We start from the raw sequence: 17,733 nt of genomic DNA, 5'->3' as shown, positions 1-17,733 counted from the left end.
TTGTTTTAAAAGATTATCATTTTTTGAATATATTTGTTTATGAATAAATTATCAATCTAGGAAAATATATATTTTTTATTGATAAAATAACTTTATTGGCTAACTCGATGGAAACCTGAATGGCAAAAAAAAATTTTCTACCTATTCCCTAAACGTAATATAAAAAAAAATTCTAGAATTTAATATCATTTTTACCGCTAATAAACGGTTTTTTACAAATGCTATTTATTATCGCGACAACATCGGGGAACCTAGATTCATTCATACACAAATCGACTCCGGCCTTCATATTCTACCACTTTTACGCCATTTTTTTAAATCTCGTTATACCTACTTCAAATACCTTCTTCAAATCGGAGGACAAAAATAATTTGCCCATGATAGAATGTTATTCTTGTGGCTATTATCCGGGATGGGCCCCTAGCTTATTGAACAGAGTTATTAATGCAATAGAATTGAGTGACGTTAAACTTGATAACGCCGAAAAGTCACTCTCACCGCGCAACGCTAAAAACCTTAGTTACACTTCAAGAATCTCGACAAGAAAGGAGCGAACCAAAGCGGTAAAAGAGATAATCTCATGTTTCCACACGGAAGAGGAAAATGATCAAAGGGTTGATTCTTCCGTAAACAAAATGTATGGTTATTCTAGCAAAAAGCCGTGTACTTTCTATAAAAATGGGAAAACTTTGAAAAGTTATCTGGAAAATTCTAGGTATAAAAGGCAAGTTATCAATCGAAGAACCATCGATAGCAAAAGTTGCAATGGGTTTTGTGCGGTAAAATTTTTATTTTTAAAAACAGATTGGATAAAAAATAAATTGATAAAAATTTACTTATTTTTATTTTAAAAAAATGTTAAATAACTTTTTTTGTGGACACCAAAATTTCAATCAATTTCTAATAGATATAATTCTGTTTTTATATGGGTTTTTTTCCAATAAAAAAAACATAAAAAACAAACATAAAAAAATAAATATAAAAAACAAACATAAAAAAACAAACATAAAAAAACAAACATAAAAAAACTAACATAAAAAAACTAACATAAAAAAACTAACATAAAAAAACTAACATAAAAAAACTAACATAAAAAAACTAACATAAAAAAACAAACATAAAAAAACAAACATAAAAAAACAAACATAAAAAAACAAACATAAAAAAACAAACATAAAAAAACAAACATAAAAAAACAAACATAAAAAAACAAACATAAAAAAACAAACATAAAAAAACAAACATAAAAAAACAAACATAAAAAAACAAACATAAAAAAACAAACATAAAAAAACAAACATAAAAAAACAAACATAAAAAAACAAACATAAAAAAACAAACATAAAAAAACAAACATAAAAAAACAAACATAAAAAAACAAACATAAAAAAACAAACATAAAAAAATAAACATAAAAAAACAAACATAAAAAACAAACATAAAAAAACAAACATAAAAAAACAAACATAAAAAAACAAACATAAAAAAACAAACATAAAAAAACAAACATAAAAAAACACGCTTATCATTTTAACGAAATTTCGAAACAGCCCGCAATAATTAATTTATATAATAAATTTAGCAAAATTATTTTTTTTCTATAATTCAATTTAATTAAATGAGCATGTTAAATGAAAAATTTCATATAAATATATTCTTAGATTTAAAATCTTTACAAGGAGATTAATAATTTATAAAAAAAAAATTCCTGACAAAAAAAACACTATTTATCATCTCCCCCTACCTCCCCCCCCAATTAAGAAAACTGAATTTTTTATTGCTGGACATTTATATCTTGCTTTTAAGAAAAGATTTTAGCTTTGGAAGTAGTTTTAAAGAGAAATTATTTAGTCTAACTCTAGGGAGGGATTGGGTGAAATAAATGACATATAATAATACCTAGACTGACGATGCACTTATTAAAAGTGAACATCAATGAAAACTGCAGGGGACGCCATTTTAGTTACTCATAAATTAAAATTTTTAAACTAGGGTCCAATTTATTCCTAAGTCACACGCAAACTTTAAGAATTACTGGATCGTCGAGATAATAAGGAAGCAAATTATCAATTTAATAGTATATTTTTAACATGACAATTAATATGGGTTACCAAAATGGCGGGTCCAGCTGATTTGCATTAAAGGAGCTTTCGTCAGTCTAGTTATCATTATATGTCATTGGGTGGAATCTAGCAGCTTTTATTTTACTTTTAAAAAAAAGTATTTATTATACTGTCTACCGTCCATTTTTGTTAAAATAAAAAAATCATTTTATGCAAAATTGGTTATACTAATTTTAGCAACGCATAATGGAACAGACAAATTTGAATAACATTTAATTCCTAAATTCGGCCAAATATACTTAACTAATTTCAGTGAGGCTTAGGACTGGGGGTTTTATAAAAATACAAAATAATGTCATAAATTTTCCTTATATACAATTCATAGTTTACGGAGTAGCGTGTGAGGCTCAGAAGCCAGATAGCTAAGCTGGAAAACTGCATTATGCGAATTTGAATGACAGTTTTTTCCTCCGAAATAGGCTATAGATATATTTAAACATGGATCTTATTGAATTTTGATATAATTTAAGCATTGCATAACAGACAGCTTTATGTTGACCGACGTCGTATGTCATTATTACTCCAAGGGTAGAAGAGAAAGTGAGTGGTACTTTGAAAGTCCTTAACTTTAGAAAAAAAAGTTATATATTATAATGTTTTAGGTTTTAAGAGCGTGCGAGCGTTAAATGTATCCAATCAAGACGCAGCTTTCAGATCGTTCCCTCAATTATTTAAGAATGTAGAGTTATTGTTGAGCCAATTTAACAATTTCCCTTTTTTTAACCAAATTGAAAAATATCAACTGCTTTTGGCAGACGAGATTTGTTCATATTTAATAAAAACGAAACAACAACTTGTTTTTATGAATAAATTTTTTTTCTTATTATTTTTTTTTGTTCAAAAAATAAACAGGGTAAAAATATAAGAATAAAGAATTTAATTAAAAGCCTTAAAAAAATATTTATGACGGAGAGTTCTAACGTTATGCTAATTTCATGCCTATTGTATTTATACTTTATTATAATTATTCATCAATGGCGTCCATCAGACTGTGAATCATTTAGGTATATAGAGAAGAGAAGAGAAGAGAAGAGAAGAGAAGAGAAGAGAAGAGAAGAGAAGAGAAGAGAAGAGAGAGAGAAGAAGAAGAGAAGAGAAGAGAAGAGAAGAGAAGAGAAGAGAAGAGAAGAGAAGAGAAGAGAAGAGAAGAGAAGAGAAGAGAAGAGAAGAGAAGAGAAGAGAAGAGAAGAGAAGAGAAGAGAAGAGAAGATTAAGAAAGAAAATAAAAATCAATTTTTTTTATTAAAAAAGATTATTATATAAATCCTGCCTAGAAAATGTTAGGTGCCGAGCACATTCAAATGGGCAGATAATTTGAGCCGCGTGTTAAATAATTTTAGTCTAGTCAGCTGACTGCAAATATTGATCAATATATAGTTAGAGCTTCCATTTTTTTCCCCCTTCTCGGCATAGCTATAGTTTGTAGCGCAGCATAGTTTTTTATAGGCAAGTCTAACTTGTAGTAAGTCCGGCTATCTCCTCATTATAGCTGCGCCCAATTGCTTACTATAATACTGGTTCGATGACTCTAAGGGATGCTAAATTACAACTTCAACTAATTCTTTTTTTATAAAATTTATAACCAATTTTGCTTTATTAATTATTGTTTACTACAAAAGGGGGTTAAACAGTTAACCTTGCATGCACCGCTATCGTGAAATAGCGGCAAAGTAATGTTTGTTTAAAGGTTCGATTTAAAAAAAAAGGGCTAATCCGATATTTTAGACAAAAAAATATAATGCAAGCCTGGAGATTTTGCTCATAAATGGCAAGAATGGTTTGGACATTTATTAACGAAATCTTATTAAGTAATTTTGGAAAAGCCGTTTTTAAAAATAGGGCCGTTTAGCAACACCACTGCAAAAAACTTGTGGATGAAAGATTAGCATTTTTAGCAAGTTGCTTGGTTCTGCTATTTTATACATCTTTTTTAATAGAGATGCCAATCATTGGTCAATTCTCATTATTCTTCCATTTTTTTTTCAAATTTACTATTTATTTTTCTTTGAAAAAAAAACAAAAAAAAGAAAATCAATTTTAAAGATTCTATGGATACATGGGTGACGGCTAAAAGTTGTCTAAAATATTGCGACGAAAGTCAAGAAGGTACATAGATATATTTTTATGGGTTCGGACCAAAGTTAGCTAATTAATTAGACAAATTCATATCATTATCGTTAAAAAAAAATCCTTAAAAGTTGTACGAAATATATTTTAACTGACATGCTGATTTACGGGCATGGCCGAAAAACGCGCATAAAATACTTTCACTTATTACCAACCGCAAATAAATGTCTTACAGGGACGAGATTGGTAGGAACAATTTGTCATTCATTCACGAAGGTCGAGATGAGGGCGTAGAGAATGAAGAAAATGATTTTTGGGATTGGTGGGGCAAGGGAGATAATCTTAGGGTTATCTCTTGGAATCATTTTTTTTACGTGATATCTTTTTTATGTTACTAGGGGATCTAGAAGAACAGAAAAAGAGAAAAAAAACAAGGTTGAAAATTATTTTAGCGAAATTTTGAAACACTCGCAAAATGAGATTTAAAAATAGATTTCATTTCAATTTGCACAAAATGTTTCTTTCTTTATTTCTGAAAGAATTTGAAAAATTTCCAAATAAATATACTTTCCCATTGCAAAAATCTTGAATATTTTTTGTTTAAAGAACAAGAAAAAAAAACAGGTTTTCATTTTTGATCCCCTTTATTTTCAAAAAAATAAATAGATTAACTCTAACTGATAGTTTAGATGGTTAACCTAAACATATTGTTATAATAATTTGAAGATTAGTTGTCTAGTTTGTAATGAATGTATATTCTCTAATTTTATTTTTATTTTCATTTATTTCAGATGAAATAGAACTGTATTGCTGTAACGATAAAGACAAATGCAATTCTGCTTACAAGATTCGCTGTCCTAGCATCTTATTAAAGGCGTTTCTCCTAGCATATTTATTACGAAGGGGGTATTTAATTTTTTAAAACTTAATATCTACCTTTTAATTAATAAAAAAATATTTTTAAAGTCAAATTATTTTCAAATAATTTTATATTTATTACTCAAATTGTAAAGTTATATATATATATTATACTATATGTAACCTTTCGTAAATTAAATGATGGCTTGTCCATCCAAAAAATGTGTATTATAAAAATATATTTTTTGATATAAATGATAACGAAATATTTTGGACATAAAATATATGATTATTGTATAAATGTTGGTTAGAGTTTATGCATAGACTGCGATAACTTTATCAACAATAAAATATTAATGTTATATTTCCTATATATGCTATGAGGTGGAAAATATTTACCATTCATTGTCATATCATATACATCACTTAAATTATCGAAGTCATAGAGAGGAATCATATTTTAAATTAAATGATTCACATTATAAAATAGAGAATAAATTTAAATAATTTTAAATTTGAGACTTTTTTTTTCCTTTATAAATTATTCATTTTTAAAAAAATTGTGGTTATATACGACAGGCCTAGATCTAAAATTAATTGCTTATCAGAGCCTCAGACAGGCGCGGATAGAAAAAATCAATTGTGCGAAGTCTAACGTATTTTCAATTATGTGTTAGAGTATCTACCATATGAATTTCCGACAACTTTGCCACGTTCTGGCGTTTTTATTAAAATTATTTTGGAAGAAATATGAACTTGAATTTTGGCTTTTATTTTTTCTTCATCAGATTAAAAACGTGTAATATCCGCCAAAAAACTTTCAATGCGCTTTCCTTTCTCAACTCGTGTTTTTTTCATTCTAATATAGTTTAATAAATTATTACGTTTATAAGTTTACAAATTTTATTTTAAGGATAGATGATATCGAATGAGAACTCAGATGTTAAGGTATTTTAATTCCACGATACATTCTGGTATTTAATGCCTAATAAGGCTTTCCACGATTGATTAAATAAATAAAAAAAATATATATTTAAAAAGCTCGTAGTGAACCAAAAAATGTAGACCCTTCAGAGTTCGGTTATTGATAGGTACTAGCTAGAGCGGAATCTATTAGGTTGGTATTTTGTTTATTTTTTGGCTAGTCACTGCCAAACTTATTTTTAATATATATATATTTAAAAAATCGTGATTTTCGGAAAGCGTCTTTGGCCGAGTAGATAAGAGCGTCGTGCCAATCCGATAGAGACCTTGGGGTGGGGGTGATATATAGGAGATCGGACTCGGCCAGGTGATTCAGTTAATATATATTAAATAATAAGTAGATTTTATTAAATTTTAATAAATTTATCTCGGTATTTAGCAAATTAGGTTGTTATTTAGAAAAATTGCTACATGTTGACTTGGCAGTATTAACCACAGAATCCTGACGATGATTGACTATCGACATTTTTCGGCACAATAGGTAAAAACATTAAATATTTCCAATAAATTTCCAGAAAAGACATTTATTTATCAAGGAATTGCAATACAACTACATCCTATACAGGTGGATTTTGGTAGCAAATTAGGTTTGTTTAAACTATAAAAACATTTTTTGCTTATTACAAGGATCAAAATTTTAAAAAATAATTCTTATTTAAAAATTAATAGAAAAATTTTAACTAACAAGTATTATAATTTAAATCTTATATTATTATTACAAAAATAAAAGATATTAATCCAAAGGATAAACATGATGTTATTATTTGTCATGTTATATATTTTAAAAATACATATCTATTTTTTAGATAAGAATAAGCAAAAAGGTGTTCACGAATTCGAACACGTTCCTTATCTTTTGGCGAGTAAAATTTGAACCGTGAAAGTATTTAAAAAAATTTCCAAATGAATGACGAATTCCTTTTTTTACAAAAAAATTCAAAGCCTAAATCAAAAGATCCAATAATTGAGTTCAAGCAAGCTATTTCATATTCGTAGCCTGAAGAGTTTTTCGGCAAATCATGGTGCAGTATATGAATGGGAAAACGATTAGAAAAGGGAGCTTCTACGTTTTGACCAGGTGATAACTGTACCAGCAATTTAGGTGGTGCTTGATAAATACCATGATCTAGATGGGGAAAAATTAAAATGTTGGGTATAAGTTTGTGAGCTTGATAAAAAGGGTGGAAAAGAAGTCGCAACCATGGTTGTACCAAACCTTGTTAGCTTCGTTTCCTATAAGGTAATATAGAACGCCTATTGAGTAAAGCTTCTAATTGAGAACCGAACCTTAGATACATGAGCATGCGTGGTACATAAAATAATACATATTTATTAGTGAACCTCCTCCCCCCCCCACCCCGGCGCATTACTTGAGTATAGTTGTATAGCGTCGAACATTATTGATTTTTATTTGGTTTTATAAAAATATTTGTAGTAACTAAATAATCCTTACATAGAAAAATCGTTACTTTCGAGTGACGCGTATGGCTTAGAGTGAGACCTTAATTGAAGCACTATGAGCTTCGATCATTAGATATATATCAAGGCATGATTTGGATGATATCCGTTAATATATTAAGATAGGTTTTATTACAATTTAACAAAATTTAGGCGTTGTTTACCAAAAAAGCAAATTCTTAATTTTTTTTAAAAAATCGTTCTGGTTCCGGTATGCGGTTTCAAGTGTTCCTTAACCAATATTTCCAAATAACTCGCACTTTTTTAAAACCGTTCAGATACCGGTTTCCAAAAATTTCTAAATTGGTTCCGGTTTTTAGAAGAGAATTTCATTTCCGCTTTTATTCAAATTTAATTTTTCCAGCCGGGTAGGATTTGAAGACCCGATCCCGGCCCAAATATTCATTTTAAGTTCAAAACCGGTCCTTAAAAATATGATGCACCTCAAGTTGCCTAACCCGACGCAATTTAGGTCTCCCGACTTTAAATAGGAAATGGCGATCTTTTACGTTCAAACCCACTTCGAGATTTAATCAAAAGAGGGCTAAAACCTTATGCAATATCTCGTGACTTAAAAAAATATTTTCCTGACTATAATTTTGATTTATCCATTTACATTTATCAATTTTTTTTCTTTTAAAAAAAATAATATTAAACAACACTATTATTATAAATATGTAAATTTTGTATCAATAATATTTGTTTCCATCGTGGTTAATATATAATGTATAAAATACATTTTAAAAAATAAATAAAAATAATTATACTAAAACACCATTTATATATAAAAGTATTCTCTTGCTGCGACTTATATGTAAAATACGAAAATGATTATGGGTTATATATATATATATTTTGATAATTTAAAAGAATTTTTATCTAGTATTTATAGTTTAGGTAAAGCTAGGAAGGATAAAATCGCTTTCTGCTATAATAGGTATCTGTCTCCCAAAGGCGGTTAACGGAATATTACAAGAACGCCCCTCCATATTAAGCCCCCGCTTTCCTTTCGAGTCAAAAGAGCCCTCCTCAACACCCATCAACAGTTTAAGCATTCTGATTTCGAATATGTGCGGCCAGTGCGAGTAATTGGGCAGAAAGGTTTCGTTTTGTTGATCGACGTTCCCTTCATTGTGATGGACAGTCAGGGGACTTTGAACGACATTATCGGCGGCACGATCTCGGTCGAGATGTTTGAGCCTCCATTCTTTGTCGCGTTTTTTGTATTCCCTTTCGAGCGCCTCGCACTTTTCGTGATATTTTAGCAAGGTGAGTTGATGGTCTGCGCTATCTTCCTTATATTCGCTCGATTCAGAGGGTCGAAGTTGGGGAGATGATCGAATATCTGTCTTATTACTTAATATTATATTTTGTTTTCAAGATGTAATAAAGAATAACAATTACAAATTTCGATCTTTCTTTCTTACAGGGATGTGAACCCGAACCCTGAAGCCTCGTATTTTGGCTGTACTCGAACTCGGACCCCTTTTAAAAGTGGAGGGTCTAAGGGTTCTAGACATAAAAAAAATTTAGAAATAAAATATTTTAAATATAAAAGTCTAAAAAATAATCACTTTAAAACTATCATTGATAAAGAAAGCATGGGATGTTGCAAAATATTTAAGAACTCCCAGAATTGTAAGAATATTATAATCAATGAAAAGGTCAGTGGCAATATTAGATTGCACAACAAGTTTTGGTCGTCAATTTGTATGATGCTAGAACGATTATTAAGTTTGAAAGATTTCTGTAATGATTTTATAATAGGAGCATGCAAGTCATTTTGTCGGAAGATGATTGGTACCAAAAGTTCCTTTAAAAATAACAACATTAAGATAACAATCAGAACAATTATGTTTATCTGTGGTATATGGATTAGATGCCGATAAGATTTAGAAAGATTTACTAATCCTTTTTCATACAAAAATATTAGAAAACATGAAAATTCTAAAGCAATAATATTTGCAAAATAGTGTTGTATATATGCTTCTATATATTTAAACTCTCGATATCAAGTTTTATTGAGTATTGAGCAAAACCAAATGGCTAAAGACCATCTTAAGTATTTATGGCATATGCAAAACTTCATTATTTAATATATATTGGAGGTTACGATACCTATTAGTTGTAGTGATAACAATTATAATGATAGCAAACATTGATGATCTTGAAATTTTACTTTTAGTTAGAGAAAAAAAAATCAAATTATCATCAGATAGAAAGGAGGATCAAAAAATATCTATTGCATCTTTTATAAAGTTCTCAGAAGTTAAGAGAATAAAAAGGATACAAATATTTTAAGATTTTGGGAAGAAAATTCTTCAATATATCCAGAATTATATATCTTGTTTAGAATTGTCATAGCTGTACTAGCAACACAAGTACAATAATTTATGTATTATAAAGATAACTATCTATTTTAGGTAAGTGTAGAACGCGGATTTTCATCTTTGAAATATATATTGTCTAATGTGGAAATCTCAAAGATGATATTTTAGAAGATATTATGATTGTCTGATCAAATAAAACATTTAAAATATAAATTATTCATTTAAAAAAATTTTATTTGTAAATTATGAATGTGAATATATTGAAGTATAATAATAAATGAATGAAAAAAAAGTCTTATTTTAAGTCATTTTTTATGTTCCCTGAACCTGGACCCAACCCTTTAAATTTTATTACTGTACCCAAACTAAGACCCTTTTTTTGTCAAAAAGTTCACATACGTGCTTTCTTATCTCTTTATGAAAGAAAGAAACTTAAAAATATTATGTTCAAATCAATGGACGATTCATTAAAATGAATTTTGAATAGTCAAAGAATACAAATCAGCTGGTGACATGCCATTTTGATTTTTGGCAAAAAAAATTTTTTTTTTAAATGTTTTAATAATTTTGTTTTTAATTTAATTATTAAAAATAACTGTCAGCAAGGCATCAATTTTTAACTAGTTTAATTGATAAAATTAAAAGGATTTATTAAACTGAGGTTTTTTTCAAAATTAAAAATTATTGGAACTGAACTTAATTTTAAAAATCATAGATTTAACAACCTCTACAAAATATTAAAGTGAAAATAATTTTCCACAATTAAATTACAATAAGAGCCCCAAACGGAATATATTTTTTACCTTCGATTTTTATTTCTTCCAACTTTTTTAGAAACTTTCTTTAAAGAAATTGGAAAATCTTTGTCAATGCTCCAGCCTTTGACATCATACCCAGGGATTATGTGCTGGCTTGCCAATTCATTTTCACATTCATCACTGGTTGGGAGATGGTTTGTGATATTGTAACTATGATTATTGAATGGACTACGAAGGGAGTTAGGATTGGGATTGTAGAATGAATGAGCAAATTTATTGACATATTTATTCCTAAAAATCTCGTAGATTTGATTTACATATAAAAGGGAGTCAAGATGATCTATAGAGCAGCATTTTTTGTTTGTGTGAGGGGAAACATTTTGCAGTACATAACATAGTATGGTTGATATAGAGGGAGCAAGATTAGGATCTGTGTAATTCATATCATTAGCATTGTATATGAGGGATTTTGATTTGTCAATTGTGTAATTTGGTAAAAGTGTGGGAGATTTTGGTGATGAATCATTTATCTCTTTATTTTGCACACTTTGCAAAATATTCCTTTTTTTTAACTTGATTCTTCTAATCTTCTTAATAATCATGGGTTTATTATCCAACAGATATATATTTCCCACTAAACTCTCAGAAGATTCTTTTTTGATATGATTTAAATTCTTTGGTAGTCCAATTTTATTGAGATTTTTGCTTCTTAATTCTATTTTGGTCTTTTTTCTAGCATTCTCATCTTTGGTATTTACCTTCTTTCTTTTAGGTGTTTTATCATTGGAGAATTGTCCATCATCAAATTTAGGCTTCATCTTTCTAAAATAAATAATAAAGAAGGCTTTGTCTGATAACTGAAGTGAGTATTTAAAAATAATACAAAAATATAAATTATTGCAATTAGATAAGCATTTTGTTTTTATCCCAATACTAATATATTGAGAAGAAGGATTGTAAACTATCTAATAAAATAATTATTACTTAGTTAAATTTTTAAAAAAATTGATTTTCTTTACGTATATGTTGAAAATAAATTCATCTCATTGATAGCACATGTCATAAATAGTTAGGTTATTTCAACGAATTATGTCAATCATATCAGTGAAGTACTTCGATAGGTAAATAATATATACAATTTTAAATGTATAAATACTCATAATTAATATTCGATAATTCTCTTGAAGTTGGACCAGAGCTAGGTAAACTACAAGGGAGGACACTACATTTGAATACCTTTCTATGCATTATAGAATATACTTGGGTTGATAAGAATTATTTGAATAATGTTCAAAGAAATACACAGACTTTTTCTAAACATTATATAGGATATAATTAGTGTTATATATATATTTTATTTTTTGCTTGAGCCGATCCAGCTAATCGACACAAAAGACCCAATGGATCGGGTTGGGTCGTAGTCAATTTTTGAACCTGGCTCTTTTAACAGTCCATTTGGGTTCTGGGTCGAAAAAAACCAACCATTTAACAACACTACTCAATCATGGCATGATTTAAAACATTTTAGTTTAATTTACATTATTATTTTATTATCTACGATATTAATTGTCTGCGGACTAAATTATTATCAATTTATAATTTTAATACACAAATCTATTTTTTTTCTTTCTTTTTTATACTAATGTCCTTTATTTTTAAATTAAAAATATATATAGAAATAAAATTAATATTAAAATTAACATATCAAATATAAAATAAAATAAAACAATATTAAATAAAAACGGAGGTGGGACTACAAGTTCCCAAAAAACATGAGTAATTATATTTTAAAATAGTGATTTGAAGGTTTTGTTTTAAAAAATAGAATTCTTTTGGTTCTGATGTAAGGGCTCTTGTCTTATCCCCTATATTTTTAAGAACTTTAAAGTTCCGCTTGGCATATGTCCAAGGGAAGAAATAACGGTGTAAAAATATAATTTCTGAATATGGAATATTTCATTGTTTATTTTTCTCGGTTATATCAACCGGATTAGAATTTAATTTTTTTGGGAAATAAGATACCATGTGAAGTCCCAAATTAAGGATTTCCCTAAAGACCAAGGCACGGAACTTAAGCCATCTGGTCTTAAGCCATCATCTAATGATAGATTTGTAGGCTCCAGGATGTTTGGTATTCGGGCTTTGTAAAGAGAACGGCTAATAGCTAAATTAATTGCTGCAAGCCTTTCATGCCTGCCTTGACTATATATACAATTTAGACCATGTCTCCCTTTGGAGTCAACTAATATTTTACATTTGATACATTTTTAATTAAAGGTTCGAAAATAGATTGGTATGTTAAGATTGTGGGTAAGACAACTTCAGGTGGGGCTAAAGATACCCAGGCTGTCAAGGCTGAGTATAAAAGGTTATCTTTAGGAGAGATAAAAGAAGATATCATGGCGTTATTCATCAAACGCGATGCCAAAAATGAGGAAAGAGATATAAGATTATAAATTTAAACCACCCATTTTCGAGGGTAATTGTGAGAAACCCCAATTAAAATCTTCCAATTTAATATTTAAAATATTTTCTAATAAACTTTTAAAAAATTCATGAACACGATTAATAATTTCATTATTTAAAAAAAAAGCAAGAAGATCTAAAAATATGTAAAATCTTTGGTAAAAATAAATATTTTTTAAAAGAAAAAAGCTCTGGTGTGAAGGAATTTCGTTAAGATAGTTTCAAGTCCTAATAAGCCTCGAAAAATTTTTCCACGTACACCTCACAGTTGGAAAAACTGAAGATTAATTTCACTTTTTTTAATGATTTTAAACCGAGTATTTGAATTTAAAAAGCATATTTCCGATTTAGCTTTATTTAGAGTAAAGCCTATGTTTAGAGAATTATTCTATATATATTCTATCGCTGGAAGAATATTTTTAAAAGGTCCAGTACCATCTAGTGTTGTTAAAGGGTTTGTTCAATACTTCACTTATACGCAAGCCTGAAGATTTTGCTCATAGAAGGAACAAAGGTCCATATATATATTATCGAAATCTCAAGGCTTAGGCTATATTTTTCTGGCTAAAATATTGAGTTAGCCGTTTTTCGGCTCAAAACGAGGCGTTTAACAACACTAGTACCATCATCTAGATACCATATGTTTAAATAAGAGGATTTTAGACAATAAACTAGGTTATGTATGCCTAAACTATAGATCAGAGGGCCCAGAGGGTCTCCTTGTTGAATACCTTCGTCAGAAGGAATTGTTTATTCCCGAATTTGAGAGGGGTTCTACAGCCATAAGACTGTTCAATAAATCTTGCATAAACTGGGAATTTTTCACAAAAAATATTCAAAAATGCTTTTCTGGATAAAAAATTAAAAGCATTTTTAAAATCAAGCTTACAGACAACGACGTCTGGATGAGGATCTTCGATATATATGCGAAGAGAGTGAGCGGCTATTTCGCATCCCCCTTTAGTACCAAAGCCTAGTTGATATGTTTGGAACATTTTTGAAGCATCAGGTTTGATGCGCTCAACGATTATCTTAGCTAATAGTCTCCTAAAAAAAGACCCTATTGCAATTACTCAAAGCAATTAATCTTGCGCCAAAAAGAATTTGGTGAACTTGACTAGGTAAATAAGTTCAATATATTTTCACTAAGTATTACCAATGAATTTACAAATGAATCTTGATAAAGATTTTTAGGGTTAATTAAAAATTGGAAATAAGAGGGGCGAAAACCGTCAATTCCTCCTGCAGAGTTTTTATTAAAAGATAAAACTGTTTTAATTAGTTCTTCCTTACCTATTTCAATTAAATTAGATTTTATAGGGATGGGAATCAGGAAAAGCCTGAGGGTGCAATTCTTTTAATAAAGTAAAAGTATGTTCATCAAATGGAGCCAATTTATCATTAGATGAAGCTAATTTAAGAGCTCCACATACCCTCCCTTGGTCTATTTTTTTTATATAATTTTGCATTTATGGGCAAAATTAGATGTAGCCCTTACATCAGGAACGTAATTTTCCATTTCTAAGTCATAAAAATGGTCTATTTTATATTTTATACATTCATGCAAAATAGTTTTTTATTTTTATCTGTAGGTTTAATTAAGACTTGAAAAGGAAAGGTTAAAAGATTCTGACAAGCTTTAAGGGAATTTATATTTGAATTAACTTCCATAATAAGTGTTGTTAAAAACTTAGAAATTAAAGACCTTGATTTAAGGGGTAGATGGATTAAGGTTGGTGGCTTTTCCCACTTTAAAAAATTATCATAAAAATCAGGATAAAAATTTTGAGTTACAATGGGGGTTGTTTCAATTTTGTTGTACAAAATTTTATTTGAAGGGGGGTTTACCAGAGTTTATACATGGTTTTGACCTGGGCCCATGTTTATAAAAACAAATATTTCGTTATTTAAGAGGAATCATGTAATATACTCTTCAAATTATTATAGCGGATTTAAACAAAACTTTTCTTTTATTTATATTTCCAAAACAAAAACTAAAAATTATAAAACAAACTTTTTCTTTATATAAACACAAAATCAATCATCATAATAGAAAAAAAAAACTTTATTATAATACATTCGATTAAAATCAAATTATTAATGCGTCCTTTACCATTATATATATATCTTTATTTATCTATATTATTAAAATTTTCTAACCACATACAACATTTATCACTTACTTGAATAAAGGACATCTTTACATTTTATTTTATCACTTAATTAAATTCAGTTTGAAATAAAGAACAACTTTTTATTATTTTATTTTCGTTTCGCATAACCTAAATTGATAATTATTTTATTCTTTTTATATATATTGATTTAGATATATAAAAGCCATTTTTAAATTTTAGAGATATATATTTTGTAATGTGAAAAGTTATAGCTATATATTTAAAATCTGACTTGATGACAATTATAGATTTTAAATACATTATTTAATAAAGATAAATCTGTTCTCTAATCACCATCAAATTCTCTCGTAAAATGGCAATTAGAGAAATAGACTTCTAAAAAATTTCCTAATAAATATATTGATAATTGGGTATACGTTATTTTTAAGCCAAAAATTTATAAACGGTTATTCTATAAATGATATCCCTTATATTTAATAATTGAAGTAATTATTTGAGCTATAGGACCATATATTTTTCGAACATACATAATTATGTTATAAACAAACGCTTTCATTAACGTATTCGTGATTAAAATAATTTTTTTAAATACAGGGTAAAAAATGGACCTTTGATTTTAGGGGAGCAAATATATGAATGATAATATAACTTATTTAATATTAAATTGATGTTTGAAACGTTATATACATTGATTTTTATTTAATATTAAATTGATGTTAATTTTGTATATATACCAAAAATAATTATGATGACTTTTACTTTTGTTGTTTTTATTTGATCTTAGATGAAAATAAAGAACTAAATTATTAATATTTCTAATCTTCACGGATTCAACATTCTAAAATTGATGATATATTATTAACCTTCAATCTTACGTAGTTATTCAATACAATCGCCCACAATTTATTCTATATTATTTATTCTTGTTCATTAGATTTTAAAGACTCTATTGAGCCACAGCAAAATCGAAAAGTCTAATCCATAACAAAAGAATTGGCGACAAATTTAGGAGATAATTGTCAATCAAATTTTAGGACAAAAGATAATACATTGAATACCAATAAATATGTGGATTAATGGTCATACATAACACTTCAAACCAATACCACCCTCAGCTCTAAATTTAGAATTAGTTATTAAAAATTATTGCTAAGAGGATGAAAATTTAGAAAAACGATTATTAAAATATTTTTTTTAGATAGTATGATTCGACCTTTCTTTTCAAATGAACTTGAAAGGAAAACGTATTCATTCTTTTGCCAATGAATTATAAACTAGAACGAATGTTTTTTTTTTAATTTTTGAACTAAAATTTATACTAACAATATCATTTATATTTCTTAGAATGTTACCCTTTAGGAGCGCAAGCCCAAATTAAAACTGACATGCTGCCATTATGGAAACCCAAAGAGCTAGAATTGCCCAATTTAGTAATACTCTCAAGAAAAATATTTTCCATCCCGCTAATAGCACCCCGAGCGAAGGTATTTTCCTGCTGCTGGTATAAATGTTCAATTCAAAAATATCTTCATTAGCTACAGATAACTTAGATAAAATCATATTCATGATAACTAAAATGATATATTTTCTGATATAAATTCAATTTATGTAGAATGTTTTTGTGTATCCAATATTATAGTATTCCCTTTTTATAGACAATTTTTCAATCATCTTGTGACAGGCATTGCATATAAGTTGATGATTCAATTCTGTTATTTGTTGAAAATATTTTTCAGAGACCACGGGCCTGGCCGAGCCATATATTTTAAAACCAAATTGAAATGGCCATTATTAGCTATGAAAATCAAAAATAAATAAAATATATTTTTTAAAAAAAACCTCGGGCCGAAAATAATTTTCGAAAAAAAAATTCCGGGCCTGGTCTTACAAATGATTACTCTGCAGGTCTCTGATATTTTTTAATAAACATTTATAAATTTTTATTCATACGCAATGAAAATGCATTTTAGATTCTTCTTAATTTAGTTAGCCAATAAACATATCAGTATTTATCATATTTCAGCGAGTCAATGTGCCACCAGCATAAAAATACATTTAGATTCTTCTTAATTTAGTTAACCAATAAACATATCGGTATTTATCATATTTCAGCGAGTCAATGTGCCACCAGCATAAAAATGCATTTAGATTCTTCTTAACTTAGTTAACCAATAAACATATCAGTATTTATCATATTTCAGCAAGTCAATGTGCCACCAGCATAAAAATGCATTTAGATTCTTCTTAATTTAGTTAGCCAATAAACATATCAGTATTTATCATATTTCAGCGAGTCAATGTGCCACCAGCATAAAAATGCATTTAGATTCTTCTTAACTTAGTTAACCAATAAACATATCGGTATTTATCATATTTCAGCGAGTCAATGTGCCACCAGTATAAAAATGCATTTAGATTCTTCTTAATTTTGTTAGCCAATAAACATATCAGTATTTATCATATTTCAGCGAGTCAATGTGCCACCAGTATAAAAATGCAATCGTGCAACCACCGAATAATATAAGGACGTTTCTCCCAAAATCTGAACTGTCAC

General features: G+C 28.2%; 2 protein-coding genes across 2 annotated transcripts; one reads left to right on the top strand and one right to left on the bottom strand.

Moving 5' to 3' along the window:
• Nucleotides 1-76: 76 nt before the first annotated feature.
• On the top strand, nt 77-5,181 carry LOC135926620 (uncharacterized). Its single transcript, XM_065462546.1, has 3 exons — nt 77-779; nt 4,151-4,229; nt 4,982-5,181. The coding sequence occupies exons 1-3, from the start codon at nt 219-221 to the stop codon at nt 5,110-5,112; spliced, it is 771 nt and encodes a 256-aa protein (XP_065318618.1). The 5' UTR covers nt 77-218; the 3' UTR covers nt 5,113-5,181.
• Nucleotides 5,182-8,204: 3,023 nt separating this feature from the next.
• On the bottom strand, nt 8,205-11,427 carry LOC135927292 (uncharacterized). Its single transcript, XM_065463256.1, has 2 exons — nt 10,624-11,427; nt 8,205-8,846 (listed from the first exon to the last, which is right to left on the bottom strand). The coding sequence occupies exons 1-2, from the start codon at nt 11,394-11,396 to the stop codon at nt 8,384-8,386; spliced, it is 1,236 nt and encodes a 411-aa protein (XP_065319328.1). The 5' UTR covers nt 11,397-11,427; the 3' UTR covers nt 8,205-8,383.
• Between the last annotated feature and the right edge of the window lie 6,306 nt (nt 11,428-17,733).

This window comes from Gordionus sp. m RMFG-2023, chromosome 3, assembly GCF_954871325.1.
Source record: "Gordionus sp. m RMFG-2023 chromosome 3, tfGorSpeb1-WG-v2, whole genome shotgun sequence".
NCBI lineage: Eukaryota > Metazoa > Nematomorpha > Gordioida > Chordodea > Parachordodidae > Gordionus > Gordionus sp. m RMFG-2023.
The sequence above is the reverse complement of the archived record's forward strand: the minus strand, read 5'-3'. Positions and strand labels throughout refer to the sequence as shown.

Coding starts and splice junctions, on each gene's coding strand:
- LOC135926620 (XM_065462546.1), top strand. CDS start 219: ATGCTATTTATTATCGCGACAACATCGGGGAACCTAGATTCATTCATA. Junction 780..4,150: donor GTTGCAATGGGTTTTGTGCG/GTAAAATTTTTA, acceptor AACAAAAAAAAG/AAAATCAATTTTAAAGATTC. Junction 4,230..4,981: donor TTGCGACGAAAGTCAAGAAG/GTACATAGATAT, acceptor CATTTATTTCAG/ATGAAATAGAACTGTATTGC.
- LOC135927292 (XM_065463256.1), bottom strand. CDS start 11,396: ATGAAGCCTAAATTTGATGATGGACAATTCTCCAATGATAAAACACCT. Junction 8,847..10,623: donor GGAAGAAATAAAAATCGAAG/GTAAAAAATATA, acceptor TATAATATTAAG/TAATAAGACAGATATTCGAT.